Source organism: Psammomys obesus, unplaced genomic scaffold (assembly GCF_907164565.1).
Source record: "Psammomys obesus unplaced genomic scaffold, mPsaObe1.curated_primary_1811, whole genome shotgun sequence".
NCBI classification, from domain to species: Eukaryota; Metazoa; Chordata; class Mammalia; order Rodentia; family Muridae; genus Psammomys; species Psammomys obesus.
In genome coordinates this window covers 43,225,911-43,253,214 of record NW_026585644.1, presented here as the reverse complement: position 1 = coordinate 43,253,214, position 27,304 = coordinate 43,225,911, and the positions used below count along the sequence as shown (strand labels likewise).

Here is a 27,304-nt window from a genome sequence, read left to right as displayed (position 1 = left end):
ACAAAAGCTCATATTTCTTTAAGAAAATGAAAGGGTCTTCCAAGGACATACTCTAGTTATCTGAACACTTCCTGCAGTGGTCACTTTTTTTTTTTTTTTTAACAATGGTGATCAGTTTGATCCTTTCCTGAAAACATGGTCACAGCTAGCTAGTGTTTACTCCTACTGGCCAGCCAGGGAGGGCAGCATCCTTGGAGATTGTGCTCTCTACCCCAGGAGGTGGACTTCTCTCCCAGCCCCGTGGCGCGTTCTCTCTCTACTGTGATTCTACTGTGATTAAATCCACATGGTTCAGCACGTTAGTTCATCCACAATGAGCGTCCAGTGAGTGGTGAAGGAAAGATGGAGGAAGCCCCACAGAAAACCACGCCCCTGAGGTTCCAGATGAGAGGTGATATATTAGAACAAACCCCCAAATCATGTAGAGCAGAAAGAAACCAGTGAAGCAACAGGCCATGGCAGCCCTGGGGTTGAAATGGTTCTACGTGAGGGAGGGGTAAGGGCAGGATTTTCCCAGAAGGGCTTTTTAGGTGGAAGCATAGCCTCAGACAGGCTGTAGAGCCCACTGCTGCTGGAGCTGCAGAGGATGTGAGATGACGGGATTGGGGCGAGGCAGGCATAGAACACTCTAAATCTTGCTGCCCAGACGGCTGTAGCCTTCCTCCTCCTCGTGTCATTGGAGAATATATTTTAAACTGAGGATCTCAGAGGACTCGCATGGATGGAGATGTCTTTGGAAATACCAGTTATGATAAAAAGGTCACAACAATGTGATTATTATTTGTGAAACTGCAAATGGGAGTATCGTAGGTGAGGACCAGTTTCCCCGCTTTCCAGATGAGTTCACTGACCTGCAACCCGAAGCTTGGTAGAGGCAAGGCAGTGTCAGAGTCCTGCTCCTGACTGCTTGGGTAAGATTACTGCCCTCTCATCAGCACCACCAACGTGCCCTGTTTCTCAGTGAAGGACAGACTGGCTGGAGCTGTGAGGTTCTCTCAGGAGGAGTTCAAACTCCGGGTGTTGTTCTGCAAATATTCTAAAAGTAAAGCTGTTCATGAGCAGATACATGAATAGAGCCGTGCGCCCCCCCCCCCCCCCGTGACTTTGGAATCCCTAGCCATAAGCACAGCGGCTGGGCTGGGGGCTGGGGGCTGGGGGCTGGGGGCTGGGGGCTGGGGGCTGGGAGGCAGGGAGGCTGGGGGGTTGGGAGGCTGCGAGGCTGGGGGCTGGGGGGCGGGGGGGGGGGGGCGGGGGGGCTAGGGAGCTGTTATGCCTCAGCTGTCACCTGCTAAGCTTCAGGGAATTTTCATTCTTCGCTATGGGTTTAACAGCAATATGGTTCCAATCAGACTTTTTTTTTTTTTTTTTTTCCTGAGTAGAACAAATCACTTAGGTTATATGCTGACAAAAAAGGAACAGTCTGCATGCTTGGAAAGCTTAGGAGGAATTAAATTATGTGCTGTCACTTCAGAGCCGGTCCTCTGTCCTCCACGCTACCACCTCTGAGTCGCCTGTGGGAGGGAGCTGCTGAGCCTTGCGTGCAAGCTCTGCCGTAACCCAAGGCTTAACATAAACTTCAGGCTCTCAGGTCATTGGGAAATAACAGGTATATCCGGTTAGGTCTTTTGTGCTTGTCTGCACGCAAATTAAAAGCGCAAGCGCGTGCAGAGCTGAGCTCTTTGGAGCCTCTGGTTTGGGAGAAGGGAGGATGCCTTGGAATGGAATTCGCTCTCAATCTCCCTGTTTGTTTTCTCATGGAATGGGGGCGGTTAGAGCTCGTCTAGGGACTGTCTTGCACCTCTGGGAGGCTGGGGTTAGATGGGGTGGGCTGTGAAAGTGGGCCTTGTGCCAGACAGCCTGCTGGGCGACGGGGCTGCAAAGGCCTCTGGGTCAGAGCTTCAAAGGGGCATAGTTTTCGTAGAGGAGAAGGCAGGGGTGCTGAACTTCAGCTGGTGGCGACAATGCCAAGCCGGCTTGGTCCTTAACGGTGTACACAGATGGAGGTGGGTTGGAAGGACCTCTGAGCCTCGGGGAACCAAGGGCCCGCCGAAGGCTGTGGTTGCCTCAGCGCCCCGCTTTCTTAAGTCTTGTCGTGTCCCCCGAGCAGTTCGGCTCTGAGCGCCCCCACCTCCCAAAGGCTGCCTACACCAAAAGCAAAGCTGTCTACACGTTCTCTCTAATGGGAGCAGTAACACTGCCCAAGGGTGACAGCAGCCTTCTCCCTCAACATTGGTCATATCTCCACTGTCAGCAACTTTCCCACTTTATGCAGCCGAGCATCAGGAGAATTCTTGGAACCTGCTAGATCCAAAGCCAGATTCCATCTCAAACCACAATAGAGACCTGCGATTTTGATGGGTAACCTCAGGTTCTCCTGCCTTGCTCTATCTATCTATAAAAGGGGGATTAGGATAATAGCTATCTCCAGGAGTTGATTGTGAGGGATTAGTAATGAAAGATTTATATCAGATGCTTGGCCTATCGCCTGCCTCAAAGTGCTCAATCTGTAGTAGTGTTTACTATATTATTAGTGATATATTACTGTTGTCACCTTTGGTGTTACTGGCATAACTGTCATCCAAGATGCCACTGCCAGTTGAGGCTGTGGCTGGATGCCTGCTGGCCCCACATCCTAGAGTACTGCCTTCCTGAACTAGGCTTTTCCAGCCCACATGACTCAGGAACCTATGGGCTCTGAGCTCCTGGAATTTGGGGACTAGATTTATATCTTTCTCCTGGACCTTCCTAGGCTTAGAAGGTTGGTGACCGCCATGGGAAGGTGACGGCTTTCTGGCGAGACCCTGCTGAGACCCCTTCGTGTTGGGCCAGTAAGGTTACACACTTGCCTCATAAAATCAGTAGCTGGGACATCACTCCTTTTGAGTTCCGCCATTGCTCCTGTCAACTTTCCACATGAGCAGAAAAATCATACTCTTTCAGAGGGTGGTCGTCAGAGTGTGGTTCAAGAACCCCATGTCTCTGAGACCCTTTTGAGGAACCCATCAGGTTGAAACTATGATCATAAGGTGTCTTTTGCCTTTCTCACTCTTACCCCTTAGTTTACTAGTGATCTTCATGATAGCTGACATCACAACAGATTGCATGCAGAAACGGGAGAATCCAGCTGTTTTCTGTTAAATTGGAAATTAAAGAGATTTGTAAAAACACAAAACAATGTCCCTCTGACTAAACATTTTGGTTTTGGAAAATACAATTATTTCTTAAAATATTTGTATTACTGCACACTATCTTTATTGTTTTTAATGGACTATCGAGTGAATGTTTTTACTTTTTTTTAGACTTCATTTCTAAAACTGTAAATATTGATATATATAGCTCAAGATAAACAATAGTTCCTTGGACTCTATGGTAGTTTTTAGGTTCTGAAGAGGCCCTGAAAGGAAAATACCGAGCTAAGATTTTGGCATCGTGGCCCATGAAGTCATCAGTTTGCTCACCTCCTTCTGAATAAAGCTGTCATCTCTGGGGACTGGAAGAGTGTAAATTTTATGATGATTTCAATATAATGGGTTTGAGTGTAGCAGACCTACTTACTAAGCCTCCATTTTAGTTTCATGCCAGCTCTCTCATCTTCTAACCACTGTCTTAAAGGAAGCTTGGAAATGCTGGCCCAAGATTTATCTGTAAATTACAGGCATTAAGTCATACCAGCAAAAGGCTAAGGCTGCCTTACACAGGGAGAGGTGGGAGAGCTTGGCTCCCATGTCACTGGAACAAAGACAGTTGCCTGTTAGAATCACAGGCTCCTGTAGGAAGTCACCTTACCTGGCCCAAAGGGGACTTGTATGGCCTACGGCCGTAACAGGCCATTTAGACGGTGTGAGGCTGGAAAGAGAGGTTTGCCAAATCTTGATGATGGGAGTAAGCCAATGAAAACTTGCTTACTGGCATGGAAATGGCAGTCTTTGGAGTCTGAAGACCTGAGTTCAAATCTCACCCCCTGCTGTGGTGTGGCCATGGACTTGAACATTCATATTTTCAATCATCCCCAGGGTGATGGCGTTAGGATGGTGAAACCTTTAAGAGGTGGGACTTGGGGAAAGATCATTATGTCACAGCAGCTCCATTTTCATGGACAGAGTAGTGTCAGCCTGAAGAAATGACCGAAGCCTCCTGAGAGTGGGTTTGAAGATGGAAGTTGCCCCTACCCAGCCCTGGTGCCTGTAGCTAGTTCCCTGTCTGCTTCTCTGCCATGTTGTGGTGAAGTCAGAGGGTCGTTGCCGGGTGCTTCACCGTGCTGTCGGGGTCCTCCAGCCCCCCCGCACTGTAAGTCAAATATATCCCTTTTTGTTTCCCCTCTGTGTTATTTGTTATGGTAACGCAAAATGGGCCGATAGCCATCTTCACTGCCAATCCATGACTTATGGCTTTCAACAACAACAACAACAACAACAAATCCCTTTATTATATGAAATAGTCTAACATCAGTATTTTGAGGGTGCTCAGAAGAAATAAATGAAATAAGATTTAGATTACAGGATACATGGTCTATCACTTGAGGGTGGAGTGGGATACTGGCTCCTTTCCTTTCTCGGTCTCCAACCGGTTTTGTTGTTTGGGGGATGCTAAGAAAATAAACAGGGGGACACGAGCCTCTATTTATAACCACAGACCCTGACTTATGATTATGACACCCGAGAAGAGACTTCATCCTTGGGCGTAGTGGTCTGTATATAGACCTCAAGACGTTGGTGTGTACACTCCTTGTTAACGACATATGTAATTTGATTTTGACCTCTTCGTTCTGCTGCAGGAAACCTCAGGTAAGTTCTCACAACCTGGCAGTGAAAGAGTGCAGAAATGGGTCCTCTGCTAGTTTAGAGTCCCTTCCATGTCCTTGTGGTAGCTCGTGACCTAGAGATTCCTCTGGGATGTGGCTGGTACTCTGAGGACTCCGGGCGCATCCTTACTGCACAGGGCGTTTCTGAAACAGCAGAGTGAGAATTCAAAGGGCATGCTGCTGGATGGATGCCCCAGCCATCCTCACACAGGTCACAGTGCCAGGCTGCCAAAGCTTGGACGCTAACATGCCTCTTCCTGCATTTAAATTCTTAAAACATATGACCCACCAGGGACTGACTCAGCACAGGGGAAAAGGAAAATTGGCGGTTAGACAGTGCCAAAGTACAGACTGTTGCGTGTAATTTTCCAGTTTGGATTGGGAAGACTTCTGGACACTTTCCTCCCTGGCACTTAGGAGGGAGAGCTGAAGATCTCCGTGCCCTGCCTTCTGCTGCAGGCGCCTGTGACAGGATCACAGTATGGCTGTCATAGGGGTCGTATGTCCCAGGTCTGAGGCCATGTGCACTTCTTGCCAGGGCTGGAAGAGAAGGAGACAGATGAATCTTCCAGAAAGCACCACAGTGTTGTTCTCTTGGTGCCATCCTCGGGAGGGCCCCATAGCACACCCCTGAATTTTCACCCAGCCTGGCTTCCTCAGCCTTGCTGCCAGGGATTGGCGAGTACTATCTGGGAGCCTCATCACCTCTAGGCTGCAAACATACCCATAAAAGCCAGCAGAGAGAGCTGGACAGGAGCCTGGGAAAAGAGAGGGAGGCTAGTGTGGCCTCTCAGGGAGCTTTTGGGAGTAGGCAGCCTTTGCAAGTAAACATCTCTACACAGGCAAACTTGGGTGAGGTGAACTGGGGTGAGGAAGAAGTCTCACAGAGCCACCAGCTGGAGTTGGAGGAAATCACAGGTTGGCCACTGCCACTAAGCCCTCTTGCCAAGAGCAGAAAGCTGGGTGAGAGCCTTTTAGAGTCAGCAACAAATGGCCTCCCACAGAACAGCAATAACTGATGCTATTGAGTGACAGCCATGGGGTAGGCACCGGCCTAGAAGCTTGACATGTGCTCACTCATTAGTTTTCCCACAGCTCTTGGCAGTCAGACCCTGGCAGTCTGGTTGACATTCAATGCATTGCTTAAGAAAGATAAGCAGAAAGAAGGTCAAGGTTCTGACTTTGTGCTGGCAGGAGCTGGCAGGTGGGTGAGGGGCTGCTGTCTTAGCAGCTGTCACACTGACTAGGTACTTATTTCTGACAGAAGTCCAAGCACTTCTTCAAGACCATGGTCTGCAGATCAGAAATAAAGACTTAGAAGGAGTACATATAATACTCATGTTCCTACCACTACAGGGTAAGTTTTTTGAGGGTTCACTCTGCCATGAACTATACTAATTGATTTTTCTCATTTACTCCTCATGACCAATTATTACGGTTGGGATATTATGCTTTTTAAAACTGAGGAAACTGAGGCTCAGGAGTCTGTAACAGGTCTAAAATTACTAATTATGTAAGAGAATCCAGCCTTATGCCCACAACTGCCAAGATCCCGATGACTGTTGTGCAGGCTTCAAGGCTTTTAGTACCTTGTAAAGGGCTAGATGAATTTAGAAGGCATCTGAGCCTAAGCTAGGTGTGTGTGTTTATGTGTGTGTAAAATTGTCATCATTCCAGAGGGTACCTGGGTGTGGGGGGCTGCAGTTTTCCTCCCTGGGCTCTGTGAAACCTCCCTTTGGGTTGCGGAGATTTGGAATTCCCCACTTTTAATGGTTCACTGTCTCTAACCTGGAGTTTCCCTCCTTTGTCAGGAAGAAAGGATGTTCTGAACACAAGCACACATGTCCTTTAGAATAAAGACCCGTTTGAAAGGCAGGATATTTTTAACTTTGTGTTCCACGTTTGCAAACCTAAGGTAAAGGAACGGGGTACTCTGGGCATATGCTAGTTGGCATAAAAATCAAGTTCGTAGGCATGCAAGCTGGCATGCTTTTTCAAATGACAGTGGGGTGAGAGTACTCTATATGTCTGGGTCAGCTTCAACACTTGCAGGTACTACAAAAATAGAGAGAAAAGTAAAGTTCCTGCAGTGGAGTCATTGCTAGTAGAGTCAAGAACAGCACAAATGATCACGCAAGCCATCACTTATGGCTAAATAAATTATGTCAGAACCATACTCCACAGCAGCCCAAAAGAAGCTGATCTACACCTTCCATTGAGGTCAGCATTGTCCACCTGGCAAAGGTCACCAAACGGTAATAATTAAAATAAGATCTCAGTCCATAAAAATATGGACATGAACAGAAGGTCCAGGGTTTTTACATTTGGGTCTGGAAAGGAGTGAGAGTGTGCACCTTTCCAGGCTTTCTGTGTATTATCTATTGGCTGAGTCCTGCAAGAAGAATCTATTTACATACCATGCATGCATGTTTTAAGAGTGTATTCTTGGAGCTGAAGTGATGGCTCACAACCACCTGTAACCCCAGTTCCAGGTGAGCCAATGCCCTCTTTTGTCACACATGTGTAGAAACATAAATTAAAAAAAAAATCTTTAAGTGTATGTCTTCTCAAAACAGAAAACAATCAAATGTGCAAATTTTTGATTGTAGAATAATGTAAGTGAAGAGTACAGTCCAAAGCATGACCCAAAGATAGTTGTCTTGAAGAAATCAAGAGAAGGCCACAGTCACCTGGCCACACTATACATGCTCTTCATATGTCTTTACTATCCTGTTCTAGTCTGCCTTTGAGGGTTGACAAAAGTATAAAGATGGTTTTTCTCTTTCTTTCTTTCTTTCTTTCTTTCTTTCTTTCTTTCTTTCTTTCTTTCTTTCTTTCTTTCTTTCTCCTTCCTTCCTTCCTTCCTTCCTTCCTTCCTTCCTTCCTTCCTTCCTTCCTTCCTTCCTTCCTCTTTCTCTTTTTTTGTTTTTGTTTTTTTTGAGACAGGGTTTCACTGTGTAGCCCTGCCTGTCCTGGAACTTGCTCTGTAAACCAGGCTGGCCTTGAACTTATAGAGAGATCCACCTGCCTCTACCTCCTGAGTGCTCAGATTAAAAGTGTGCACCACCACCACCAGGCCTAAAGATTTTGGTTTTTTTTTTTTTCCTAATCAGACATAGTCTCAGATTTCCTTTTAAATACTTATATTAATAACCCAGGGTTCAATGCCACCTCTCAGCCCTCATCGGGGAAGCCTCATTTTGCAGTAGTAGAGAGTAGCTAATGCAAAGTCTCATAAGTGGTCAAATCACAGAGAATAGGTGTCCATGGGCTGTTCAGTCCCAAATATCTATATCACACCCTCTCCCTCCAAGGTTCGCAGAACACCAGAACAGGGGGTAGGAGGAGTGTAAGAAGCAGGGGTTTGGGAAGCCTGCTGTAAAACAGTGTCTTCCGGACACAACAGGGGCTGTTACACCTGTGAAATCACAGCAGCCGGTGCTCCCTGTACAAGACCTACACAAGATGAAGCCACTTAATGGTCCAGCATGGATGTGTGGGGACTGGTGATGCCCAAGCGTGCTTTAGGATAAACAGTTTTCTTTAGGGGTGTGGCCCCTGATGGGTTTTCCATGCTCCCGTCTGCAGCCACACAACCGCATACACACAGGTAGCAGTAGTTGGGATCAGTGGGTATTTTATAGAAGAAAGATGAAGGGATGTAGGGGAGTCTGGGAGGAGTTGGAGGGATGGAACTGAGGGTCATACCAAGAGTATCAACATGGTCTCCAGGGATAGAAAACTGTCTTCAAGGTATAAGATGCATTTGCGAAGAATAAATGTAAAGTTTACATTTAAAAAGAGCATTGATTGAAAACCGGACAGTTAAAGTCTGAGCTAGCTATCAGGTCCACTTTCATAAGATGTGGGTGAGCCTTGATTACACTGTTAGTCAACTGTAAATATTTTAACTGGGAGGCAGATTGTCAGCAAGAAAAGAGACACTGCGTGTGATAGAAAGTGGCCGTATTGTGGCTAGAGAGATGGCTCAGTGCTTAAGAGCTCTTGCTGCTCCTTCAGAGGACCCAGGTTCAATTCCCAGCACTTGTGTGGCAGCTCACAGTCACCTGTAATTCCAGTTCTAAGGTCCTTCTTCTGGGTACTGCGCATACGTGGTACACAGAAATGCACACAGGCAAAACATCTGCACATATACAATGAAATAAAACTTAAAAAAAAAAAGAAATAAAGAAAGCAGCCATGTCTCTCTGGGCTGGACGAGATGACAGATCTGGGATGTGTTCAGTTCCAGGCACATACTTAGACAGGGATTTTGAAGACTTACAGTGTCCAGGGCCTTAGACACTGGGCGCAATGCTTGAAAGCAGGTTATTTAGATGGTGACTAAGGGACCAGGGCATTGTTTCCATGCCAGGGAATGGCTCAGAGGCAACATGACAGCTGTCTTTGGGCATGCAACTGGAAAAGTAAGTTCGTCCAGATGGACTTCAAAGGGTAGCTCAAGATTTATCTTAAGATAACAAAGTTCATTCTGGAACTTTCCTGCTACTGGAAGGAGCTTCCTAATATACAGAGCTTTCTAACCAAAGAAATCCAGCAAAATAAAAGGCCATAGAGGAGAACTGGTTTCTTTAATAGCACAAGGGTTAATTCTGTTGAGGTCAAGGCCAAAAAATGCTGCCATATAATTATCCAGCTCTTTTGTTCCATTTGGGATTATGTAGGGAGAACAGTTACTTATACTATTTAACTACCAATTATTTATTTTTTTTGAAAACTTGGCCCCATGCTAGCCTTTTCTCTCCCAAACCTGAATTTTTATCTCATTATGGAAATAGAGGAAATAGAGAAAAAAGCAGATGTAATATGAAAAGCAGATATAAAATAAAGAGGCTAATGGAAAAAAACAAACAAACAAACCTGGACCTGCTGTTAGCCTTCCCTAGCTAGATATGAAGATACGAGCCAGCAGAGCCCAAGTGCACATTCTGTCTTTATTTATGTATTTATTTACTTTGGGAATTTTATTTGTCACAACATGTTTTTTTTTTTTTTAAGTAACCTAGTAAGCACTTAATTTAAAAAAAGAAAAATGAAAAACAATATTCTCTGTTTGTCTAAAGATTTTCATGTGAGCTCACAGGATCAGGAGAAGGCTTTTATCCTCCTGCTCTGTTGTTAGACACATTTCAGAACTGGGGGCAGGCTGTGGTAGAACTCCAAAGGACCGTGGTGCATAGTTAATCATAACCCATGGCGCCTTTTCCCTTCCCATGGAATCACTGCTGTGCCCAGTTGTCCTCACATATTTGAGAGATGAAATTACCGCAAAGTTTAATTTTCATCCCTTGAATTTGGTATCTTGCTCCCTTTCCTTTTTCTTAGTTGCTCTGCCCCCTTCTCTTTCTATTTCTCTCATTCCTACTTCTCTGTCCCTTCTATGTCTACTCCTTATTCTTCAGTGAGAAGGAAGAGGGCGCAGAGAAAGTAGGAAGTGCATGAGTGGGTGTGTATGATGGGGTAGGGCAGACAGAGAGAGGCTGGGATGTAGCTCAGTGATGGAGCACTTGTACGGAATGTATAAGGCCCTGGCTTCCATCCTTCAGATGGGGGAGGGGAAGGGAAGAAGAAAGGAAGGGAGGAAGATAGAGATACAGATAGATACAGATGAGTGGGGGAGGGTTTGCAGAAGGTGGTCTCAGAGGGAAGGAGATGTGGAAGCTGGAAATGGACGTAGGGAAAGGGAAAGTGGGAAGGAAAGAATGAGGGGAAGCCCTAAAGAAAGGAAACCAAGAAAAAAAGAAGGAAGCCAAATGGAGCTGGGAGGCTGTTGTTGGTAACAGCACTGCACTGTCGGCCTTGACTGTGGACCCTTGAGCCGGTGATGGAGATGGCAATTGAGGACAAGGTCAGGGAACTGTCGGTGGGTTAGAGTTCTCTTTCAAAAGCAATCAAAGGATGCGAAGAAAAAGACTCAGATGCATTGACATGGTTAAGAGTTTGGGGGCAGAAGCTGTCCTCCTTTTGTTTTGGAGTGAAGTATTTTATTCGGAGCCATTGTGTCTTGGGGGTACATACTCGTTTTTGATTTATGCAGGGGCTCAGCAGTGAAACTTGGCTTTGAGTCTCTAAAGAGACCTCGGACTTAAAATTTTAAATGATACAGGACTCCTAAAATTTGAGGGGTGCTGGAGGGATGGGTCAGCTATAAGACTAGACTCACAGCCAAAACTGTAAGATTTGAGGGACTTTGGGAAAGGGACAAAATGCATTTTGTATTATGAGGTGATCATGGTATGTTGGGGGCTAGGGGAGAATGTTACTAGCTTTTATATGAAATATCTCTCATAGTCTCATATGGTGATGGTTTGGTCCCCAGATAATGGCGTGAACCCCATAAAGTCAGGCTTTCTGCCAAAAAAATTAACAAACTAGGTCATGGGGGTGTATGGGGTGTACCTTTGAAAGTCTTACGTGGCTCCCCGTCCCTTCTCTCTCGGCTTTTCTTATCAGCTATGAGGTAAACGACCCCTGCCTCACGTCCCCACTTCCTGATGCACACCTCATTCAGCAACATGGAGCCAAGTGACCACAGACTGGGCCCTCTGACACCGTGAGTCATAACATTCTCCCTTCAGCTGCACTGCTGTCATGGCGGTGTCAAAGTCTGACAAACAGGGATCCCCCCCTCTTCCCTGGCCGTGTGAGCATGCATAATGCTTTATCAGTTCTAAAGCACACGTTTTAAACTTCGCGCTTTCAACGTCTCTGAAGTCGGGGTGTGTCATAGAGTCAAGGGCACCACTACAGGTGGATGCCTCCCCACCTGTTAGCTTAGCACCTTAACTGACAAGCACTGGGTCTTGAGGTTAGAGGAAATTTCAGTTTAGTGGTCCCCTTTTCAGTCTTCCAGGGAGGAATTACAGTTGGAACACAGCGTTCTTGAGGAACCTTCTCAAATCCTAGCATATTGTGTGCACTGTCTCTGTATTTCTGTTTCCCTTGTATAACAGCAAGCACCTGATTACTGGTCTCTACTCTCCCAATGTCAGGACTTTTCAGAAGCAAGGGTTTCTTGTCCCTCATGCTGTTTTCTGTGCGCATGCGCACATGGTTGGAGGGGATTGGAGAATCTCACAGCGTCCCTAACAACACCCACACAGAGGTGATAAATGGCAGCGCTCTCTTGGGCATGGTCTATAGAGACAAATAACACTACTACCCTTTCTGAAAGTTATTTGAAGGCAAAGAAAAAAATAAGAAAGAAAGAAAAAGTCAAGTTTGGGATTTGGGAGGATAAAATGCCTCCTCCTGTGTTGATGACTGAGAAAAGATTTCTGGGTTGAGACCCAAAGGTTGGTTAAGAAATTATGATGGTTATCCCAAAGCCCCAACTTGGTTAAGACAGAAAAGAACCGATGCTTCACAAATACATATCGGTGCTTTGGATTTATCTGAAGGGATTCCTCCCCTCCGCCCCCGCCCCTAGACAGGGTTTTTCTGTGCAGCCCTAGCTGTCTTCGAACTTGCTCTGCATACTAGGCTGACTTCAGTCTCACAGGGAACTGCCTGCCACTGCCTCCCAAGAGCTGAGATTAAAGATGTGCACCGCTCCCCCCCACTTAAGTTTTAATTGAGGACTAAAGCCCCTCTTTGGTACCTTTACCATAAAAGCCCAGAAGGGCCAGCCACGTAGGTTTATCTTCTTTGAGAAGAGCCCATCTCCCTGACCGCCTCTGTCCAGCTGGTTCCTCTACTTTTTGAGACACGTCCTAGAACAGGAGCTGCGCTCAAGGACAGCATTTGCTGTGGTAGGCACGCACACGATGGTCAAAAGGCTTCCTAACATTTGCTAACCAGGAGGGCTTAGCCTTGCTTTCTGCTTTTAAACAGCACTTGGCTTGAAGTCAGCTTCCACCTTCCTTAACTTCGGCAGAGAGACCGTGAGAGAGGCTCAGCGTGGGCGCCAGCCCATAGTGCAGCTGGCAGGGTCCCAGATCAATAGCCAGGGTCCTGCTAAAGCTGGGTACTAAATGATCACCATAAACTCCCTTTGAAAGAGCATATTATGGTTTGCAGGTCTCCCAAAAGTGCAGGTGTTGCCACTTTAGTTTCTCAGGGTAGTGGTGGTGCCTAGTGGGAGCTTCTAGACACTGGAGGCAAAGAACAGGAAGTATTGTTGCCTCTTCTGAACGTACTCTGCTCTAATGGACTGCAGCCATGGCTGCCCCTCCCTTCTCTCTCTTCCTAGTAGCTGGCATAACGCTCTTGGAGGACTTTCCTGCCTCTTGAATTGTGATCCCAAATAAACCTGTTTTCCCTCTACAAATGGACCAGTCTCGAGCATTTTGTTACAATACGAGAAAAACAAAGAGACTTGTTGGAGCGGTGCAGCTCTGAGAAACCGGTTTTTATTATTAAAGTACTGCACTTGCCCTCAGGCCAGTGTCATCACCGGTCTGAGTACTGGACCGTGGTGCATATAAGATCTCATTCAGAAAACATTGCAAGCGTTACAGAAAAGACTTATAAAAAGACCTCTTCTCAGCAGGCCAGGCGTTTTATTGAAAGGTGCTAGACTGTCTTTCAGACACCGTCATTAAGTTTGTTTATCATGTAATCGGTTATTCTAGTGTCGGCTGCCAGGCTCCTTCCACTGGCCTCCCTCACAGTCAGCTTAAGTGCGGAGAGTGAGCATCCTGTTTCTATGTGAGTCTTACGACCCTCAGTCATGAAAGCGCCACAAATCCTCCCAGCCGATTACAAACTTACCACGTTTATTATGGGTGCCCCTGTGTGTTCTGGGACAGGTGTGGAGGTCGAAGGATTACTTGTGCAAGTTGGTTCTCTCTTTGTACCCTGTAAGTTTCCAGGCATTTCGCTCAGGTGGTCAGGCTTGTTGGCAAGCAGTTAGCTGTTGAGCCTCTGGCCAACTCCTAGCCGATTTTTGTGTCTGTTTTTGCTTGTTTGTTTTGTTTTTAAAGAAAGACGACTTTGGGCCTCTTAAGTGTGTTTTTACTCCATATAAACCTGTCTGAGGGGTTCGGAGCGGGGCTTTGTGAGTTCAAATCTTTTCTGTCGACACCTCTTGGGAACTGTGTGGCTTGGATGAATCTCGTAATCTCTCTGAATCTGTTTATTTGTAAATGAGCAACAACACAAACCTTGGGAGTGAGTTGGCCCGAGATCACATCAGTGGCCCCGGAGCTACAATTCTTGCTTGCCTAACTGGAAGCATCCTATCTCTCCCTCGGCTCGCCCTTTTCAGAGCCTAGCAGCTACCTTGTTCTCTCAGGTTCTATGCAATGGCCTGTAGGGACCGGGGCAGCTGCTTCCGGGGGCAGGGGGGTGGGCATTTGACCGCCCTGGCTTTCCCTTTGCAGAAAGCGTCCCGGTGGCTGGCAGCCCCGCGTCTGGGAAGCAGGCTGAGCGAGCAAGGGTTGGCGAGCTGGCTGAGAGCGAGCATCCCGGGGGCAGGCCCTGCGGGCTCAGCCGTGCGTGCGCCGCGGAGGGTGGTGGCGGCAGGCACCCCGCCCTTGGCCGCCGCCCCGGCGCGTCAGGTGCCGTGAGAAGCGCGGGAGGGGCGGCCGCGAGCAGCGCCCAGGGAGATGACTGGAGCCGACTTCCCAGAAGCGGCGCACGCGAGGCACAGCTCCGCACGCAAGGGGGAGGCGACAGCAGCAACTTTTCAACCCAGCCGTCCGCAGGAGCAGGGCCGCCTCCTCCTCCCACTCACCGCCCCCTCTCTCGTCTCGCTCTCCAGGAGCGTCCTCGGCGCCCAAGCTTGGAGCGTTGCCTGGGCGCGCCCCGAGCTGTCTCCAGCGTCCGGAAGGTGGCGGAGTCCCCGGCCCTTTGCGAACTTGGTGTGCCAAGGGCTGGCTGGTGCACACCTTGGGCCGGGAGAGCTGCAGCTTTCAAGGCTTCCGGCGGAGGTGGAAAGAGATCTACTCACACAGAGGGCCTCGGTGGTAGGGCCAAACGGTTTGCACAAGCTTAGGAGAAAGATGAATGCGGGGCAAACCGTCGGGACGAAAGCTGTCCCTGTTCCTAAAATGACAGTTTCCTGGCTCGGTGCCTAAGAATGGTGAGCAAGGCACCGAAATTCACTGGAGGAGAGCGCGCATTTCGGTGCGCTCTTGTTCAAGCGCGCAGAGGCGTGAGAAATTCTGTCCCGGGCCAGGTCGTGGGGAAAGAGCGGAGGGGGGGGGGAGCTTGGGGGCAGGAGTTCGTGTCTTGGCTGGGGGATGACAAGCCGTTATCGCCAAAGGAAAACGTCTCAAGGTGACTCCAACCAAGCCGCCAGCTATTGTCCCAGCACGGTCCCGGCGGGCGGCTGGGACTTCCCACTGGACCACCCCGAGTCACCCCGACGGCAGACGCGAGACCCCGGAGGCCGAGCGCCTGCGGGCTTTGGCAGCGCGCCCCGCCCCTCGCGCCCCTCCCCCTCGAGGTCCCCGCTCCCCCCTCCCCCCCGTCGCTATCCAGTCCTTAAAACCCCGAGGAGAGGGATGGCGCGGGGCGTCTCGGGGGTGCGTTGCGGACACTTCTGAAACGCCAGCCTGAAAGCCAGCCACCAGCGGGTTGGGATTCGACTCCGCTGTATCAACTCCCGACCCCCGACCCATCTCAACCGCGACTCCAACTCCGAGAAAGCCCTGACTGCGGAGCCCCAGGTGCAGTGCGGCTCAGCAAACTTGACAGTTTTTCCCCCTCCTCCATCCCAATCCAAGTTTAGGTACCGACTGAGCCAAGAGTAGGGGCTAGAGCAGCAGCTGTCAGGTGTCGGGGACGGGCCTCCCGGTCCCCGGAGAATCTCAGGTTGAAGTCTTGCCGTGGGCCGAGGCTCCAGGGCTTCTCCCAGAAGCCTCTGCTCTGCATCGCTGGAAACCACGTTCCGTGGCAGGTCAGTCTGTGCGCGGAGCCACCGTCCCGTGGCCTCCTCGGACCAGTTCTTGAAGGTCAGGGGTGGGGTGATGGATCCTTGAAAAGGAACCTGCCTCTGTGTCTGCCACCGACAGTGGGAACTCCGGGGACCGTTAGGCGGCTGGGGAGTCGGGAGGTCGCAGCAGGTCTCTGCTGGAGGCTGGGTTGCGTGTGGAAAGGTCGTAGCGGCTTGCCCAGAAACCCAGCCTTTCCCTGAGTCTCTGCATCGCCTCCTCTCTACCCCAGCAGGTGCTGTGGCCCCGTGGTGGGGCCGGGACTCGGTGTGTGTGTGTGTGTGTGTGTGTGTGTGTGTGTGTGTGTGACACACTGTCTTGTTTCTTATTCCCTCTACACAGTCGGGTGACTGTGTCGTTTTGCCTCTTTGTCAGCAGCATGGCCACCAGCCTTGGCGCTGACAGCTCGCAGCAGCCGAGCCCCCTGTCTACCGAGCAGACCACTCTCCTGGTGCTCCTCTCCGTCCTGGCCGCCGTGCACTTGGGCCAGTGGCTGCTCCGACAGTGGCGGCGGAAGCCGGGGTGCTCGCCCCCGGGTCCCTTCCCTTGGCCGCTGATCGGCAACGCGGCGGCCGTGGGGCGCGCGTCGCACCTGTACTTCGCGCGCCTGGCGAGGCGCTACGGCGACGTCTTCCAGATCCGCCTGGGCAGCTGCCCCGTGGTGGTCCTGAACGGCGAGAGCGCCATCCACCAGGCCCTGGTGCAGCAGGGCGGCGCCTTCGCCGACCGGCCGCCCTTCGCCTCGTTCGGCGTGGTGTCCGGCGGCCGCAGCCTGGCGTTCGGCCGCTACTCGGAGCGCTGGAGGGCGCAGCGGCGCGCGGCCCACGGCGCCATGCGCGCCTTCTCCACGCACCACCCGCGCGGCCGCCGCCTCCTGGAGGGCCACGCGCTGGGCGAGGCGCGCGAGCTGGTGGCGGTGCTGGTGCGGCGCTGCGCGGGCGGCGCCGGCCTGGACCCCACGCAGCCCGTGGTGGTGGCCGTGGCCAACGTCATGAGCGCCGTGTGCTTCGGCTGCCGCTACCGCCACGACGACGCCGAGTTCCTGGAGCTGCTCGGCCACAACGAGGAGTTCGGGCGCACGGTGGGCGCGGGCAGCCTGGTGGACGTGCTGCCCTGGCTGCAGCTCTTCCCCAACCCGGTGCGCACCACCTTCCGCGAGTTCCAGCAGCTCAACCGCAACTTCAGCAGCTTCGTGCTGGACAAGTTCCTGAGGCACCGCGAGAGCCTGGTGCCCGGGGCCGCTCCCCGCGACATGATGGATGCCTTCATCCTCTCCGCCGAAAAGAAGGCCGCGGGGGACCCTGGCGACGGTCCCTCCGGACTGGACTTGGAGAACGTGCCGGCCACTGTCACGGACATCTTCGGGGCCAGCCAGGACACCCTTTCCACGGCGCTGCTCTGGCTGCTCATCCTCTTCACCAGGTAAAGCCTTCACCAGGAGGGATGGGTCGGGTTTTGCTTCCCTCCTTTGAAAAGGGGGCAAGAGGATCAAAGGTCATTAGCTGGGCTGGGCGCGGAATTTGAAGTTTTCTCCCTAACCTCCTCCCCGCAGTTTCTCAAAACCGAGACCTCAGGTAAGACAAGGCCTGGACCACGCAGGTAGGCAGAGAGGCGCGCCCCCGCCTAGCGTTGCCAGGACTTAACCAGCATCTCTGATATTCGTGACTGAGAAACAAAACTTTGAAGAGCTGCCCCGCCCCCACCCCAAAAACAACAGCAAGATTTGTACCGTCTGAGCAGATAAGCTTTGATCCTTCTGCAGCTCGAGAGAAGCAGAGATGGACCGGTTCCAAGCTTAAGTCTGGTGCAGTAAAATGTTCACTAAACGTGGCTCACCAGCTGGTACCATTGAGAATGTCCAGCCCAGGTCTCAACGTCCAGCTTCCAAACACTGGGCTCTGTCACTAGGCAAAGGAAGCCAGTGTGTGTGGTGGGGAGATCCTCAGAGGACAACCTGGGCAGAAGGTTTAGCCGCAGGCGGCTGCTCCTCAGAGCAAGCAGGATCTATCACGACGGTGGCCTGAGCTCAGCTTCCGCCAGGGGGTGGGGGTGGTGGGAGGGGGTCCTGATCTCCCGGCCAGGGCACAGACTCCCCCAGCACCGCAAGGACTAAGTAGGCCCCCCCGCAGTCAGGTGGTGTAAGCAAATGCGTCCTTTAGGGGAACTTGACGGTCACCTGCTGTTTACTTGAAATTCGGATTTAGTCTGTATCTTGTCTAGACACAATAGGCCTTTTCTTAGAGCGCAGGGCAGCGGTTCTCAAGCCGGGGGTCTTTCTCCATCCCTGTCAGAAAACCGATACGTTGCGATTCCTAACAATAGCAAAATTACAGTTGTGGAAGTGGCAACGGAAATAATTTTATGGTTGGGGGGTCACCACAACATGAGGTATTAAAAGCACACCGCAGCTGTACTAAAGGGTCACTGCGTCAGGAGGGCCGAGAACCACCGAATGTGCCGAGTAAGCCCGCCCCTCCGAGCGTGGTAGGCAGCGTCTGCGTCCTCTCGGAATCCACACGATTCCTAGTCCCTTAGCTGCTGTAGATCTACGTTCACCCTTTAAAAGTATATGTAAAATAACTTCAATCAAATCTTAACGTATGTTGGGACTACTGGGACGCAGGGTGCAGGGGAGACAGGACGAGAATAAAGGGAAGTCAGGGCTAGATCAGAAAAAAGGCCTTCCGGTGTGGGACTGCTAGGTAAGCGTGTACCCTTTGAAAAAAGGACAGTGCTCATCCAGCTGTGTAAGTAGCTCTCCACTTGTGCCAAAGAAATAAGAACACTTTCAGGGGCTTTTTCAATTAAACATTATTTTTTCTTTTCCCTGAAAAGATGATATAATCAGAGCGGGTAGATTACAGTGCCTGTTTAGAGCATAACTGAGTAGCTGTTGGATCCATAAGGTCCAAAATGGTTACTGTTTGTCCCTCCATGGGGAACGTTGGGACGTTCTGTTAAGTAATTTTAATAACACCCATTATTTCACCATTTAAATGCTTAAAAATATTTTCAGTGGCCACAGTTATTCCCCCCCTCCCCAACCCCTTCTTTTGAGCCTTATATTTATTATAGTGGAACCACCCTCATCTTTTAACATTGATTTTAGTGTTTTTTTTCTTTTAAAAGACATTTTTAATTTTTAAATTTATTTTTACGTCTGTGTACATTTTGCCTGAATGTTTGTCTGTGGACCAGGTGCATGCATGGTCCCTGCAGAGGCCAGGAGAGGGTGGATCCCTTGGGACTGGAGTTATAGAAGCCAGTTAGCTGTCACGTGGGTGCTGGAAATCAAGGTCAGGTACTCTGCAAGAGCAGCTGGTGCCCTTAACCACCCAGGCACCTCTCAGCCCAGGGCTTAGTAATTTTGATGGCTACCTACTATGTTGCTCTAATATTATATATATATATATATATATATATATATATATATATATATATATATATATATAAAGTCAGGTTTGAGTTTTAACATTAATTAATGGCTTTGGCTGCATTATAAGTTTTGAGTATTGCTATGATTCTATGCTGTTAAGCTAATTTTCTGAAAATAGGCTTCCAGGCATAAATTCCTAGGTTTAGAAATGAGAGGCCAAGGGCTTGTTGCCTTTATAGAGCTTGCTGTGCATTATTTCCAAGGAATTGCCCGTTTGCCCGTTTCTGTCAACAACGGTGCAACACGTCTAATTTGTATCCCCGTCTGACAAACTGGGGCTTTGCTTTTTGAGTTTAGAAAATGTGTAGCTTTATCTATCGGGACACCAACAATACTTTGTAAAATAAGAACAAGAAATTGCCTAAGGATATGAGGGAAGGGAAATAATTTGTTTTCAGTGCAGCATTTTAACTTTTGTGGGCCTAGGTTGTTGTTTTTTTTTTTTTTGTCTTCGTAGACTTCTTTCTAAAACATTGAAAATGTATTTTATGACCCCATTGGTATAAAAAAAAATTGCTAAAATGTGTATTAGAACTTTCACCTATAAGTCCAGTTGTTTAGGTCTGAAGGTGTTAAAAGATAGGCAAATATTTTCCCGGGTGTCTAAAATGTATACTATTGTGCAATTTTAGACTATTAAAAACCTGAGAGTTTATTTTCTCACAGTGGGAAATAAATCCTAGGCCATAAGAGGCTTATTACTGAAAAAAAAATGTTATTGTTTAACTTGTAATATCGGGTGAAAGAAATTAGTAACCTGTTTTAGATTTTCTTTCAGAAATTGTAATTCAGTCACAGACCTAGATAGTTTGTGGAATTAAAACAGAACTGCAGTGTGCTGCAAGGTGAAAGATGAACTAATTATGTGTTCTCTCTCTCTCTCCCACCCCCTCTCTCCTTCTCTCTTTCTCTTTCACACTAAAATCCAAACAGATATCCTGATGTGCAAGCTCGAGTGCAGGCTGAGTTGGACCAGGTTGTGGGAAGGGACCGCCTGCCTTGCATGAGTGACCAGCCCAATCTGCCGTACGTCATGGCTTTTCTTTATGAATCGATGCGGTTCTCCAGCTTTTTGCCTGTCACCATTCCTCATGCTACCACGGCCAACACCTTCGTCTTGGGCTACTACATCCCGAAGAACACGGTGGTTTTTGTTAATCAGTGGTCTGTGAACCATGACCCGGCCAAGTGGCCTAACCCAGAGGACTTTGATCCAGCCCGATTCCTGGACAAGGACGGCTTCATCAACAAGGAACTCGCCAGCAGTGTGATGATTTTTTCAGTGGGCAAACGGCGGTGCATCGGTGAAGAGCTGTCTAAGATGCTCCTGTTTCTTTTCGTCTCCATCCTCGCTCATCAGTGCGATTTCAAGGCTAACCAAAATGAGCCCTCAAACATGACCTTCAGTTATGGCCTGACCATTAAGCCCAAGTCCTTTAAAATCCATGTGTCTCTCAGAGAGTCCATGGAGCTCCTTGATAGGGCTGTGCAGAAGCTGCAAGCTGAGGAAGCTTCCCAGTGAGAAGCCAGAGGTAGCTGAAACATGAGAACACCCGCCTCTAACTGGGGAGGAAAATACAGATTTATGTTCCCAGCTTCGTTTTGGCATCACTTCTTTAAAGTGAGCAGAGACCAAGTGGCCTGAAGGCGAGGCACACTTACCAATTCATGGCTTCTCATGAGCCCATGCTGGAGTTCCTGGAAATATTTTTGAATCGAACAGTAAAAGGGCCCAAGGAATTTGGATCCTGTTTTTGTTTTTTGTTTTTACAATTGCACACATGCACACCCATCAGCATACGTGCACAGCTATCTTACACAGTATTTCAGGAACTCTGCCTTGTTGGGGAGGTTTTTGCCGGAACTTCTCTGTGCAGACATGGACCCCATAGGAAACTGCACTAAGCAAAGGCTTAGGATATATTCAAGAATCGAAAACGAGTGATTTCAGTGTAAAATGTAAAGACCAGACATTCTCTACCGAGCGACAACCTGCTTAGGAAAATGCTTTAACCCCTCTGTAGCAGCCCTGGGTGAGGTTTTCTTTTTGCCTGTAGATGAGATGTGCCTCCCACTTCAGGATGGAGCACAGAAGTCAGTTTCCCCCAAAGGAATTAATAGTTGGTTTAATAACTGCAGCAGTTTTCAGAAATTTGTGAATTTAAAGGTAAATTGTTTAGGTGGCAAAAAAAAAAAAAATCTTACAAATTAAAGATGTATCTCATTTGGCTGTTAAAATGAAGTATTCCAGTTATAACAGGGAAAAATATTTGCCAGTCCAGCTTAAGCTTTCAATTATGGGATTGAAATAAACTGGTCTTAGTAATAAGTCTGATAAACAAAACAAAACAAAAAGCCTCATGTCACCAAATAGTATTTACTGCATATAAATTTGTTACAGAAGTATTTGTAATCATCACATGAATAGTATTTGATTAGAAAAATATTTGTATAATGTATTTCTTATGCCATATTGCAAACCAAAAAGAATAATCAGTTGAATGAAATTCGATCAAATACAGGAAATGAGGCAGACTAAGTCAATCTGTTTTAACAACAGGGAACTAAGTAACAGAAAGATTTTTTTCTCATTCCCAGTTCAGACAAGGGACAACACTCAAAAGCAAATCAGCAAAATGTGTTCTTATCTAGTAATTGAAGTTACAACACAGAGACTTCTTTTCGAATTGACCCCATCAATACATTAAGATTTCAAACTCTTGGCATGCTTCAATTTTAAGTTAACTTAAAATCCATCTTGATTATTCTGTTTCAGTTGAAGCTAGAGGAAATAGAATCATTATTCCATGGAAGGTGAGACACCTGACCTTTGTCTGAGGACGAATGCTGAAAAAAGGCCATGGATTTTCTGGATGTTCTTTGTCTTAGGCCACACAATAGGAAACTCATTACAGCTGAGCAGTTTCTCTTTAAGTGTTATTGTTAGTGTTGTTTTTTAAGTTGAGTCTTAAGGTCTGTTTTTTTGTTTGTTTGTTTGTTTGTTTTTGTTTTTTTAAGTCAGAATGTGAAGGTTGTCTTAGGAGGTTGTTTAGCGACTGCTCTGTAAGATGCTGGAGATAGTTAAAATCGCCTCTCTTATTTAGGGTGGTACACTGTGAACAGTTACTTTTTGGTAGCTGGGAAAGAAGAACTGTATGTGTTTGGATTATGTAAACAATCCGAAAAACCCCTTTAAGCAGGGTTGGAAGAGGGAAAAAGTAGGAACAGGGCGGGTGGGAGTTTCCTATTTCTGTTTTCATTGCAATTAGATGTAACAAAAGAATCCTGCCGCACTCAGAGAGCTCACTGTTTGCTCATTAGGCTTTTTGGCATTTTTGTATCAAAATTACAAAGGAAGGCGTGTGTGATTTTTTTTGTGTGTGTGTGGGGGGATGGCCAGAAGCCCCAAGGAAGAAAGAGTTTGAGAATGAAGAGCAATGGCTGAATGGTTCCCATTCACTCAAAATTAATTTATTGAACTATAAAATTTGAAGCATGGAAGTTTAGAAAGAAAAGATCTTCAGGGTGCCAGGCCTTAAATTTCAAGTGTACTTTAAGGATCCTCAGAGCCCTTGCCCTCTGCCTCTCCCTCCCACCTCTACATGGTTTTTGTAGTTGGAAATTGAACTATAAAACATTAATGTACGCTTTTAAAAAGAATTCTCATAACAAAACCCCTTGAATGTGAAGCACAAGTTGTGTCAGCGTTTTAAAGCCTTAATTTCAACTCCAAAAGTTAACTGTGCAATATTTTTTAACTTTTTAGACCTTTTTAAGGCATATGTCTCAGTAGGGCTGGGACAGTGATCTGGGTTCCCATGGCCTCTTTGGGAAACTCACAATAGTGAAAGTCACATACCAATGTGGACCCCTCATTAAGTCGACCAGACCAGATGTATATTTAGAACCTAGTGAAAGGAGAGAGGATACAAACCAGAAAAGAGTAACAGTTACCAGATTTGGATGCTATTGTAACTGATCATGGGCTTGATCAGAAAGCCCATTTTCTGCTACAGAAGGATGTCATGTAACTCAGAATTTTTACATGGGTCAGTGCAGCAAAAGTATGTTTCTAGTATTTCTATTAAATGCCTCATTTGTATAGTAAAGCTTGGACTGCGTCAGAACATTGCTCTTTTTCCCCCCAAAACAAAAAAGACGCCTCAGGTGTGTTTTGTAGATTAATCAAATGAGTTCATGCCCCAGAACTTAGCCTTTACCTGTGAAATATTACTGCACTCTTATTGTTTTCACAACAGGGCTGTGCTAGATTAAATAGATACGTGGCCCTGTATGTTAATTAGTATGTTTTTAGCTTCGACACAATCGTGTGATAAAAGGTATATGTCACCAGGTGATTATAACCCAAGAATAACTTCCTATTTAGCCTTTTCTTGAGTTTTTGTACTTTATCATGTATCTTCTTAGTATGTATATAGCTGACATAGTACACAGTCATAACCAAAACATTTCCTACGCACAGAGCAGTAACTAAGGGGTAGCCTCTACCTTTTGATATAATTAAAATTTAAACATTCTGTCAGTCATTATCTGTCACGAAATACTGTTACCTAAATAATAAAAACCACTTTCATAATTCTATGGAATTTGTTTTTATGTTACAAGTAATACAGTCTAATTGGCCATTACTTCTGTTATTATGTGCCCCTCCACTGAGGCACTGTGGTGTTCGGTTCTGAATTCAGCTTTCACACCACTGTGTGGGAGGAGCCAGCCTTCAACTTTGCTACACTTCAGTGCGCTACTCTCTAATAAACAACAGAAGCATGTGTTACAAACTTCTTCTTTGATCACCTCATAATTTAGCCTGTTTGCTCTTCTGTTTTTTTCCAGTACTTTTTATTCAATGATTTTTCAGTATCCAGTTTTCTAGCAAATCCATGGTCTTTATATTATCAAATTTATAAAGGCTGACACAGAGTTAAATTTGTAATTTTGAAGGGTTGGATTGAGGTCTTAACATGCTGACCTAATATTTCTGCTCCACCCGAAAAATGCAGGACACATTTATCAAGTCAACATGCTGAAATGTTCATTGAGCATGTAATTCATTCACTTTTAAGATTTGAGCACCTTGATCAGCAAGAGCAGCTGACGCCTAGTCAAATAGGCCAGGTGAGAAAACTGCAGGGTGCTGTGAGGAGAATTTTCTGAGGACCTGTTTATTTGGTAAGTGACATGGTGTCACAAGACCCACGGGCAGGGCCTCACTGTTCCACACACATAGGCCTGGCAATGCCCGAGGCCGCCACCTCCCCTTTTATTTTCCTTACAACCACTCCTATTATTATGAAAACAGGCAAAGCAGCAGAAAAGCCAAAAAGACACTCCATTTCATCAATGCTTGGGCTGGGAACTTCAGTTTAGCAGCCCAAAAAGGACGGTTGTGAGTTGGTCTCAAGGAACAGTCACTTATTTTCCAGATAAATGATAAATGTTCTTGGAAAATGGTGAGACCCATTCAGGACAATTGAGAGAGATATTTTCTTGGAGGGGAAATAAAAATCTTGGTGGGGTCAAGATGTTTTGTTGGGAGAGACAGGGAGTAAACCCAAACAATCTAGTAGAGTCCAGGCTAAATGATGCTGGGAAATGAGGGCAGCTTTGGCCATCAGCCAGGTGTGCCCCTGGAAGCTTCCAGCCATTCTAGCACTTTATAAAGTCATTCCGTTTTTCTGCGTAACTGTCTTTTAGCTCTCTCTTAGCCTAGCTCAGCGAACCTTTAAAGGCCCTCTGGCTTGGGTTTCTTAGTTATCCTCAGAAAGGGACGAAAAGGAAGAAAAACTACAGAAACCAGTTGTGCTGGTATTTTGGACTAAACTATCTGGGGGATAAGCACGCAAAGCACAAGCGAGAAGACTGAGATTTGTGCACTCCCACAGGGGTCAGGCGTGGCCGTGCCCCTCTGTAACCTTGGTTCATAACTCCACTGGGCCCAGTGCAGCTGGAACCATGAGCTCCGGGTTCAGGGAGAGACCTTGTCTCAGGAAGTCAGGTGGAAAGTGGTTGATGATATCACGAGTGTCAGTCTCTGGGCTCCAAACCTGCCCAGCCAGTGACCACACACATACGCGCACACGTCACGGAACACTTACACGGGCAAACCTCAAGCACCAGATTATGTTCCTAATTCCTTTATTTGATAAGACAATTAAAAACCTATTTTAAAAAAGTGGTTATTCCTGCTTTTCAGCATGTATCAGGCAAGAGCATAAGAAATGGAAGGAATACTAAACACTTAGGAGTTTGGGGTCAGGGTACTACAGTAAGCTTAAACACACTCTAGTATGGCATGAGTGGTGATATATGAAATAATTTAGAAGTGCTCATCTGGACTGTTCTGAAAGTTCACTTCCTTGCCTTGGTGCCATCACTCGTCTCTCCCAAAGGGGCCTGTGCTTGGAAATGCAGAGTCATTTGTCACCTTTGAGTCTGTAATCTTTGTGCACAGAAATTCCCTTCCTTTTGAGGGACAGACCATTGCAAATCCACTCTGGTGCCTAAATTAGTAGTTTTGTTTCCCATAGCTTCCTGGCTATGGGAAGCTGCTGGAATTCTCACACAGAGCTTCGGGAGTGCAAAATGGCAGCATGAGCCAACAACTCTAAGATAGTCATCCTGCAGGGGGGAAATGCAGCCACACAATAGAGCCACAGAAGCAGATAACTGTAAAAATAGCACGTGGACAATTGTCAAGGAAGCCATGTTGGTTTAAAAAAAAAAAAAAAGTCAGCCTAGCAGGGTGGAGTGGCGCACGCCTGTAATCCCAGCACTCAGGGAGGCAGAGGCAGGTGGATCTCTATAAGTTTGAGGCCAGCCAGGTCTATAAAGCGAGGCCAGGACAGCCAGGGCTACGCAGAGAAACCCTGTCTCAGAAGACCAAAAAAAGTCCAAAAGATTATATACTGCAAGATTCCACTCATGCAATTAGTTGGAGAACAGCGGGTTTGATTCTTCATCATACGAGTCGTTACATGGACATATAGTTTTATGAGAAATAAAATTATAACAAAACAATTAAAGGCTAAAAATCTTTAAAGGGGAGTTGGTGTAAATGAGCTTAAGCCACAGGCTGGATGCTCTGAGGGGCAGGCCAAGTCCAGGCTTATGAAGAAGGGCCAAGGCCCATGTTGACATCCTTGCCAGATTCTCCAAGTCCAACAGGAGATGGACCGCCAGCCTCTGGGGTCGAGCCTCCCGCAAGTCGGAGAAGTTTGACTTTGATGCCGTGTTGTGGGTATGGGAACACAGGGGTGAGCCCCAGGCTCTGGGCTCGTGGAGACTATAGTCGGTAAATGGGTGGACGGAGGCAAACATGACATTTCAGGTAGTTGTGATGAAAACAATACACAGGGTGGTGCGTGTGTGTGATGCGTGTGTCATTTGTGCGGTGTTTGTGTGGTGTGTGTGAAAGTGTATGTGTTGTATGTGGTATGTGTGTGCAGTATGTGTGTGAATGTGTGTGTATGTGTCTGGAAGTATGTGTGTGGTGTGTGTATGGTGTGTGTGTGTATATGTGTGTGTGTGGTATATGAGTATGTGTGTGTGTGAGTCTGTGTTTGCGTGTGTGGTGTATGAGTATGTGTATGTGTGTGAGTGGTGTATGTGTGTGTGTGGTGTGTGCAAGTGTGTATGAGTGTGTAGGGGACTGTTTATAATGAACAGTCATGAAGGCCCTCTAAAGAAAGCAACCCCAAGGCATTAAGGGTATCAGCTTCTGCCTACGCCCTCACAGGAAGGAGATGAAGAAGGAGTTCTCAGACAGCATACTGATTACCCACAGCAGTAACAAAAAGGCTGCCTACACCCAGTAAGCTGATTTCACTTAAAATCTGGGCAATTTGAAGTAAAATAGTGTGAGCACACCCTATGACAGATGTTGTGGGTTAGCCTTTAATCTGCCCTGGCTTCTGTTTTTGCCAAAGTGCTGGTGTGCTTCAGACCATTCTCTGACTTGACTGGCTCGTTCTGGAAATGAGGAAGTAGACAACAGGCCTCTGGAGCTAATGCCCTTTTCAACAGTGTCTGTAAAACTACAAGTTATAATGGATCCTGGTGGTGCACGCCTGCAATCCTGACATTCAGAAGTGGAGGCAGAAAGTTCGAGGCCATTGTAAGATACATAGTGAGTGTGAGGATTGCCTGGCC

General features: G+C 47.4%; 1 protein-coding gene across 1 annotated transcript; it reads left to right on the top strand.

The window, feature by feature from the left end:
- The first annotated feature begins 15,282 nt into the window (after positions 1–15,282).
- LOC129687001 (cytochrome P450 1B1) lies at positions 15,283–21,356 on the top strand. The gene is made up of 3 exons (XM_055621262.1): positions 15,283–15,665; positions 16,078–17,121; positions 20,069–21,356. Exons 2-3 carry the CDS (start codon positions 16,079–16,081, stop codon positions 20,655–20,657), a joined length of 1,632 nt encoding a protein of 543 aa, XP_055477237.1. The 5' UTR covers positions 15,283–15,665; position 16,078; the 3' UTR covers positions 20,658–21,356.
- Positions 21,357–27,304: the final 5,948 nt, after the last annotated feature.

Excerpts from the sequence above, each read along its gene's own strand:
- LOC129687001 (XM_055621262.1), top strand. The coding sequence starts at position 16,079 with ATGGCCACCAGCCTTGGCGCTGACAGCTCGCAGCAGCCGAGCCCCCTG. Across the intron at positions 17,122-20,068 it reads CTGCTCATCCTCTTCACCAG|ATATCCTGATGTGCAAGCTC; the intron begins GTAAAGCCTTCA and ends AAATCCAAACAG.